The sequence below is a fragment of the Podarcis cretensis genome (genome assembly GCF_951804945.1).
Source record: "Podarcis cretensis genome assembly, chromosome: 18".
NCBI lineage: Eukaryota > Metazoa > Chordata > Lepidosauria > Squamata > Lacertidae > Podarcis > Podarcis cretensis.
In genome coordinates, this window is record NC_137188.1 from 9,206,401 (window position 1) to 9,214,521 (window position 8,121).

Sequence of the window (8,121 nt, forward strand, 5' to 3'; positions counted from 1 at the left end):
CGGTGGAGGGATCTCATGAAAACACTTCAGGGTTTCTATTTATCTTGTAGACCCAGCCGAACGCCACCGTCCTGTCTCTCTCGGCTTCCCCACAGGGGCCCCCTGGAGGTGGGGGTCCCCCTGGCACCCCACTCCTGCCCAGCCCTGGAGGTGAGTGCTTTTACACAGTCCAGAAGGAAAGTGGTCGGTTCTCAGTTACAGTATTTTTCGGTCCATAAGACGCACCAGACCACAAGACGCACCTAGTTTTTGGAGGAGGAAAACAAGAAAAAAAATATTCTGAATCTCAGAAGCCAGAACAGCAAGAGGGATCACTGCGCAGTGAAAGCAGCAATCCCTCTTGCTGTTCTGGCTTCTGGGATAGCTGTGTGGTCTGCATTCGCTCCATAAGACGCACACACATTTCCCCTTACTTTTTAGGAGGGAAAAAGTGAGTCTTGTAGAGCAAAAAATACAGTAGATAAAATCTTTATTTGCCTCAGCCACAGCAAAGGAATCAAATGCAATCAAATACAGATCTAGTTGGCTATACAAAATACATTCTGAGAACTTACTATACAAATGAAAGAGTTGATAACTGCCCTTGACCACAAATATAGCATATGAACGAGTGGAGGTTTCCTTACTAGGCGTTAAACTGGTTGGGGAACCTTTGACTCTCCAGTAAAGTGAGATGAGCGCCGCAACCCCAGAGTCGGCCACGACTGGACCTAATGGTCAGGGGTCCCTTTACCTTTACCTTACCCTTTGAGACTTGCGGTCGAGTTTAAGATCCCTACAGGGTTGTCTCATCTCCCTAACTTCTCTCCCCAGACTCCACCAACTCCAGTGAAAGCATGTACCTGATGAATCCCATCGGACCCCCCGGAAGTCGGCTCAGCGTGAGTACCTATCGAACACAACCTCAGTATGGCTTGGGCCCAGGCTGTCCACATATGAACACCTGCCTGGGTGCTGAAATCCCTTTCTCACGGTCTGGTCTATGGGCGATCGAAGTCCCGGCTGAGGACGTCAGGACCAGGGGCAAGATGGCGGGGTGGGAGCAGGAACGAGAGTCCAGAAGCCAGGGGTCCAAGGGTCAGGAAGCAGGGAGTCACAAAGTCAAGGGTCAAGGAGCAAGGAGTCAGGAAGTCAAGGGTCCGAGGGTTGAGAAGCAGGGAGTCACAAAGTCAAGGGTCCGAGGGTCAAGGAGCAAGGAGTCACGAAGTCAAGGGTCCGAGGGTCGAGAAGCAGGGAGTCACAAAGTCAAGGGTCAAGGAGCAAGGAGTCACGAAGTCAAGGGTCCGAGGGTCGAGAAGCAGGGAGTCACAAAGTCAAGGGTCCGAGGGTCGAGAAGCAGGGAGTCACAAAGTCAAGGGTCCGAGGGTCGAGAAGCAAGGAGTCACAAAGTCAAGGGTCTGAGGGTCGAGAAGCAGGGAGTCACAAAGTCAAGGGTCCGAGGGTCGAGAAGCAGGGAGTCACAAAGTCAAGGGTCCGAGGGTCGAGAAGCAGGGAGTCACAAAGTCACTAACTCTTTCTCCACCCCCCACCCAACTTCTCCCACCCCATACACCCTCTCCCTCTCCCTGCCTTCCCCCTCTCCGTTTTTAGTTCTCCATGGGGCTGAGCCCCGAAGGCGCGATGCCCGGAATGAACGCGATGGAGCCGCAACACATGAACGGATCTTTGGGTGGGTTTACGAACCGCCTGTCCTGCTCACGGATTCTTCATGCTGTAGTGTTTGGTTTAATAATCCGAGAAAGGCTTACAAAAAAAGAGAAAAAACCCACCCAAAAAACCAACCAGTCCTCATTTGAGTCAAATATTATAGCTGTTAAACTTTGCTGATTCAACATAGTTCGTAGGTTCCTTCATCTCTCGACTCCTTAAGTACAAAATCCGAATAGTTCCCCATCTCTCCAGTTACGATTCCATCCTGGGAAGAAGAGATGGGGGGTGGGGGTCTTGCCTGTGGGGCAGACTTTTGAGAATAGGGTCTGATGGCCTGTTGGCCTACTCCATCAAATCTCTTCTCACGGTTCTTAGGACCTTTGAGGAGTCACAAGTCATTTTGGACTCACAGCTGTCCATGGAGACGCAGGCCAGTTCTGTGTCCAGGGCAGCTGTCTCCCAGCTCCGTCTGGTACGCAGGATGAGACCCTCCCTGCTCACAGACTGTCTCACCAGAGTGGTCCATGCTCTGGTTATCTCCCGCTTGGACTACTGCCAGGCACTCTATGTGGGGCTACCTTTGAAGGTGACCCGGAAACTACAACTAATCCAGAATGTGGCAGCTAGACTGGGGACTGGGGACGGCCGCTGAGACCACATAACACCACTCCTGAAAGACTTACATTGGCTCCCAGGACATTTCCGAGCACAATTCAAAGCGTTGCTGCTGACCTTGAAAGCCCTAAATGGCCCAGTATCCCTGAAGGAGCGTCTCCACCCCCATCGTCCAGCCTGGACACTGAGGTCCAGCTCCGAGGGCCTTCTGGCGGTTCCCTCCCTGCGAGAAGTGAGGTTGCAGGAAACCAGGCAGAGGGCCTTCTCAGTGGTGGCACCCGCCCTGTGGAACGCCCTCCCATCAGGTGTCAAGGAAATAAACAACTATCTGACTTTCAGAAGACATCTGAGGACACCCCTGTTTAGGGAAGTTTTTAATGACTGATCTTTTATCGTGTTTTTAATATTCTATTGGGAGCCGCCCAGAGTGACGGGGGAAACCCAGCCAGATGGTTGGGGATATAAATAAATTATTATTATTATTATTATTATTATTATTATTATTATTATTAACCCCCAAGCCCCTTCCAACAGGGTCTGGAACGAGGTCAAATGTTTCATTCCAACACGCCTCCTTGTTTCATCCACAGGTCCTGGTGAAATGGAACCCATGTCGAAGGTGAGATTTTGCATGTTGCTGCCCTGGGGGAGGGGAGGGCAGGAGGGCCTAGCGGTTAGGGTCTGTTTAATTGGATGGGGGTACTGTTGGGGAATTGTCTCAGCCGGGGAGGGCCCTCCAAGGGCGATTCTGCTCTGCATGCAAAACAACCCCTAGGATGTTTCTTTATTTAAATCAGTCCTGAGGACCAGAAACTTGCTTTATTTTTAAGGGCAGGGGCATAGCTCTTGGGCCTGCCGATCAGGTGGTTGGCGGTTCGAATCCCCGTGACGGGGTGAGCTCCCATTGCTCGGTCCCTGCTCCTGCCCACCTAGCAGTTTGAAAGCACATCAAAGTGCAAGCGGATAAATAGGTACAGCTCCGGCAGGAAGGTAAACGGTGTTTCCATGCGCCGGTCTGGTTTGCCATAAGCGGCTTAGTCCTGCTGGCCACATGATCTGGAAGCTGTACGCCGGCTCCCTCGGCCAGTCAAGCGAGATGAGCGCCGCAACCCCAGAGTCGGCCATGACTGGACCTAATGGTCAGGGGTCACTTGACCTTTGCTAGTTACAGGTAGGTAGCCGCGTTGGTCTGCCGTGGTCGAAACAAAATAAAATAAATAAAATAAAAAATTCCTTCCAGTAGCACCTTAGAGACCAACTAAGTTTGTTCTTGGTATGAGCTTTCGTGTGCATGCACACTTCTTCAGATACACTGAAATAGAAGTCACCAGACCCTTCTATATAGTGAGAGGGTGGGGAGGGGTATTACTCAGAAGGGTGGTGGGAATGGGTGATTGGATGATAGGTGTGGTAATTAACTACTGCAATTGGTTTTACAGGAAAAAGCAAGGGGTGAGATGGCTCAAAACAGCTTTATCATCTACAGTGGTGCCTCGCAAGACGAAATTAATCCGTTCCGCGAGTCTCTTCGTCTTGCGGTTTTTTCGTCTTGCGAAGCACGGCTATTAGCGGATTAGCGGCTATTAGCGGCTTAGCGGCTATTAACGGCTTAGCGGCTTTAAGAAAAAGGAAACAAACTCGCAAGAACTCGCAAGACGTTTCGTCTTGCGAAGCAAGCCCATAGGGAAATTCGTCTTGCGGAACGACTCAAAAAACGGAAAACTCTTTCGTCTTGCGCGTTTTTCGTCTTGCGAGGCATTCGTCTTGCGGGGCACCACTGTATAATGAGATAAGAATCCAATGTCTCTATTCAGACCAGGTCTCTCCACGGTTTTAAGTTTGGTAATAAGTTGGTCATTTTATGGTGAACAGAATTAACTGTCTCTGCACCTCCCCCCCTTTTCTCATTCCCGGTTCCCAAGGCTTCCCCCAGCAGCCTGCCGCCGTTGAACAATCGTCCTGGCACCCCGCGGAACGACGGCGAGATGGGCGCCGGATTCCTCAACCCGTTCCAGAGCGAGAGCGCCAGGTCCTGCGTGGAGCGACGCCCGCGGCGGGGGCGAGGTTCCCGCGGGTCGCGGGGTCCGCGTGGGGGCCGGGGCGCCCCGTGGCCGGGCAGGACCGGCCCGGCTACTCCCAACGCCGACGACACCATCTCATACTGGAAACAGGGGCAGCTGTCCGAGTTGTGACCCCGGGGGGCAGCTGCCCCCTAATGTCTCTCGCTATGGACCAACGCCACTGGTCCCAAAACACTCCAGTGACATTTCCCTAGCATCCGCCTCCTTTGATATACGACCTGGACTGACCGCCGTGGAGAAAAGACGGGGAGGTCCTTTAAAAGAATAATAATTTAATAAACTTTTCCCCATCCCAGCTGCCTATCCCAACATAGACTGCTGATCCAAACACATTTATAGACAGACTTTGGTCGCCCCGATCTCTCAAGACGCTCTTCATGAGTGACTTACGATGGGGCAGGCTGGACTGCCTTGTTCTCCCCACCTCCCGGCTTTTTCGGACTTCACAGCCCCTCAAAGACACCAGGAGCACCCGGGGTTCTTGGGGGTGGCGCTGGGCAGCCCCCCCCCAAAAAAATGCTGCAGAGCGGGATTGTGTTTTGGGGAGAGGGGCGACGTAGGGGCTGGGATTCCGTATTGGGGAATTGAGTTGGGGGCACAGTTTGTAAGTGGGGCGGAAGAGGGGCAGCACTTGTGGGGGGGGTGGCTCGAGGGAACCCCGCTTTTGCACCTCCCTCAAGTGTTTTCTCCGGGCTAGAATCACACCCTCAAACTCGGATCACCTCCCCGATGGAAGATGAGAGGGTTTCTCGTGCATATCGAAATATGGCCTGCTGTACAGAGGCGGAATTCGCATCCGTCGTCCTGCCCATTTTTGCCTCCAGCCCCCAGAGGGGGGAGGGAAGAAACCCACGCCAAACCCCGATTTAATACTGGTTCAGAGCAGGCCTTGCGTCTTTTAAATGTTTGTGGTTTTTGGTTTTACAAGACATGATTCGTCGTTGGTGTGGGGGAATCCCCACATTTTCCCCTTTCCCTCTCTTCTCAACCCACCCCCCAAAAGAAACTTGGATTATTTTTTTAAAGCTGGCTTGAAATTCCTGTAGCGGCCAGCAGGGCGGCGCTCTTTTGCAGGGTTTTTTATTTACCTCTCTGCGTCCCAATTTATTAAAACTCCCACCCATTTCTGTCAGCCAAGAGCAGCGATCATCAACCTCGATTCCTCCACCCTGCAAAGATGTCATTGGACTACAAGTCCCATCAGCGCCAGTGGCCAGGAATGATGGCAGTTGTGGTCCAGCTGCATCTGGGGATGCCCCCCCCCAAAAAAAATTTTTTTTGAAGAATGCTGGACTAGAGGAGTGGTAGTTGTGGGCCTTTAAGAAAAGGGGGTGTGTCCACAGAAACAGTTGCTCCGCCCACATTTAGCCTTTGGCTCCGCCCCAGAACTGGCATGAGGTCGCTCAGAGGCTGGAAAAATCTTTCCTTTCCCTTCCTATATAAATCCCCAGTGGCATTATATTATTTTTTAATGCACGTTCGCTGCCACTAAATTGCTCCTAAACTTTTGATAAAAGGTGATTTCATGGTCCCTTCCAGATCGACGATTCTGTATGCAAAATGGGGAAAATCTGCCAGATTACCCGCTCTCTCCTTCCGTTTAAACTTTATATTTTTAAAAACATTCTGGTTTTGCTACGGAACCTCATGCTATTTGTAAAAAGAATTGAATTCAGAACGGGTGGTGGGGAACGAGAGCAAGATTCGCCCGGGCTGGTTGACGTTACCTTATTATTAATTATTATTATTGCAAAGGGATCTTTGGGATGGGGTAGAAATTCCTTGCCTCGCCCCCCAAAACCTGGGTGGTTTCTTTCAACGTTGTAAATAGAACTTATCGTTTTTTGGAAAGCCGCTGCAGTTTTTTAAAAAAGTCGCCGACAAGGAGGGAAAAAATAATAGAAAACCTTGCATCAATAAATGTTAACTTGGATTTTTTAAAGAAAAAACAATGGAGGGGAATTTTGTGTGTTCTTTTCGCAAAACAAGAGTCTACAGAGTTGGTAAGGGCACACCAGCGGTCATCTAGTCCACACACCCCCAAAAAAATCCAGGATTGATGTTTCATTTAGATACATTTTTGGGGGTTCCCACCGGATTCCCGTCCCCCAAACAGCACACCTCCAGATCCCCACACCCAATTTCCCTGGGTGCTCACATGCAAACAGTCCCCGCAGTCCTGGTTCTAGCAGGTAAGAGAGGGCTACTCGCCCCTTTAAGTTTAGCTTTGTAGTAGCCTGGTAGTTCAACAGGTGCAGCTTTTTTCCCACCTGCCACAAACACACTGTGGCCTTAGCAATGGTTGCTACATGGGAAGAGAGACTACTTGCATATACCTGTATACCATATTTTTCGCTCCATAAGACGCACTTTTTTCTCCTAAAAAGTAAGGGGAAATGTCTGTGCATCTTATGGAGCGAATGCGTGGTCCCTGGAGCCGAATTGCCCAGGGGCAAAAAGCAGATTATGCTTTTTTTTTTTTTGAAAGAGGGAAGTGGGTGTTGAAACAAAGCCGCTGATTGGCAAGCAATTGGGAGGGAGATAAGGGACGTGATAAAGGAGGCTGCCTGGGAGCGGGGAGGTAAAGACAGCGAACTTGCAAGGAGAGGAGACAGGAAGACTAAAGCAATGAGGAGAGAAGTTAGAAGAAAAGGAGGAGCAAAAAACTGCTCCAGCTAAGGAAAAGACACTAAGGCAAACAAGAGGGAAGGGAGTGTTGAAAGAAAGCAGCTGATCGGCAAGCGATCGGGAGGGAGATAAGGGACACTAGCGATAAAGGAGGCTGCCTGGGAGGAGGAGGTAAAAGCCCATGGATCCTCAGGATTTTTGCATTGGGTCATCCCAAATTCACCATCAGATCACATGGCACGTCCATGGCTACAGCCTGCACCAAAAAAACCACGCACCCACTGTTGCGTGGGGCTGCAAGGGCGCAAAAACACGGTTACAAAGCACGGATCCACATGGATCCTCAGGATTTTTGCATTGGGCTACCCCAAACTCACCGTCAAATCACATGTCTGTGGCCACAGCATGAGCCACAAAAATCATACATCCTCTGTTTCATTCAGAACATTTGTTTTCTTGTTTTCCTTCTCTAAAAACTAGGTGCGTCTTACGGAGCGGTAGTTCAGTCTTATTCGTGAGGGAGCTGCAAATTTCTGCATTGCAAAGGGTTAGACTGGATGACCCTCGGAGTCCCAACTTTAAAGTTCCATGGCGACTGCCAGCAAGCTAGGGCCTTGCGCAGGCAGGGCATGTGACGCACTGCTCAGCTATGACCCCTACTGTAAAGACATACCAAGGCACTAGTCCTCATGATCCCGCGTGAAATGCAGATTTAAACTCTGGAAGCTGCCTTGCACCCAGTCCACCTGCGCTGACTGCCAGTCGGCCGTAAATCACACTAGAGTTAGCTCTCCTTTAGCAAAAAAAATGCGATCTGCACAGACTTGGCCGAGTGCCAGGCCTAATGAGCAAAGCAGCCATTCTTCCATGGGAAGCTTCCCACCTCCCCGAAGCAGTCTTGATGTGATGGCCTGGGAATCCGATTCAGAGGCTGAACCAGAGAAATCCCAGCCTGCACAGGAGTCCCCGCCTCCAGGGCCAACTGAGCTGGGGCAAGGCCTTGATTCTGAAGGGCCCTCACCTGTGCCGGATCCTCAGGAGCAGGAACCAGGTGAATCCACTCTGGCTCCGGAGGTGATCGAGGACCCATTGCCTGCAGGTGCTCCACTCTCAGCCCCGTCAGGGGAAGAGGAGGTTGCCTCTGGGT

General features: G+C 51.1%; 1 protein-coding gene across 1 annotated transcript in view; it reads left to right on the forward strand.

Annotated features, from left to right (window-relative positions):
* SSBP4 (single stranded DNA binding protein 4) overlaps positions 1–6,298 on the forward strand; it is a 38,709-nt gene extending 32,411 nt beyond the window's left edge. Inside the window, exons 13-17 of the mRNA XM_079960778.1 lie at positions 51–150; positions 814–881; positions 1,591–1,669; positions 2,856–2,884; positions 4,188–6,298. Of these exons, the coding sequence (XP_079816904.1) occupies positions 51–150; positions 814–881; positions 1,591–1,669; positions 2,856–2,884; positions 4,188–4,457 (546 nt within the window). The 3' untranslated portion in view covers positions 4,458–6,298. The remainder of the gene's footprint in view (positions 1–50; positions 151–813; positions 882–1,590; positions 1,670–2,855; positions 2,885–4,187) is intronic.
* The last annotated feature ends 1,823 nt before the right edge of the window (positions 6,299–8,121 follow it).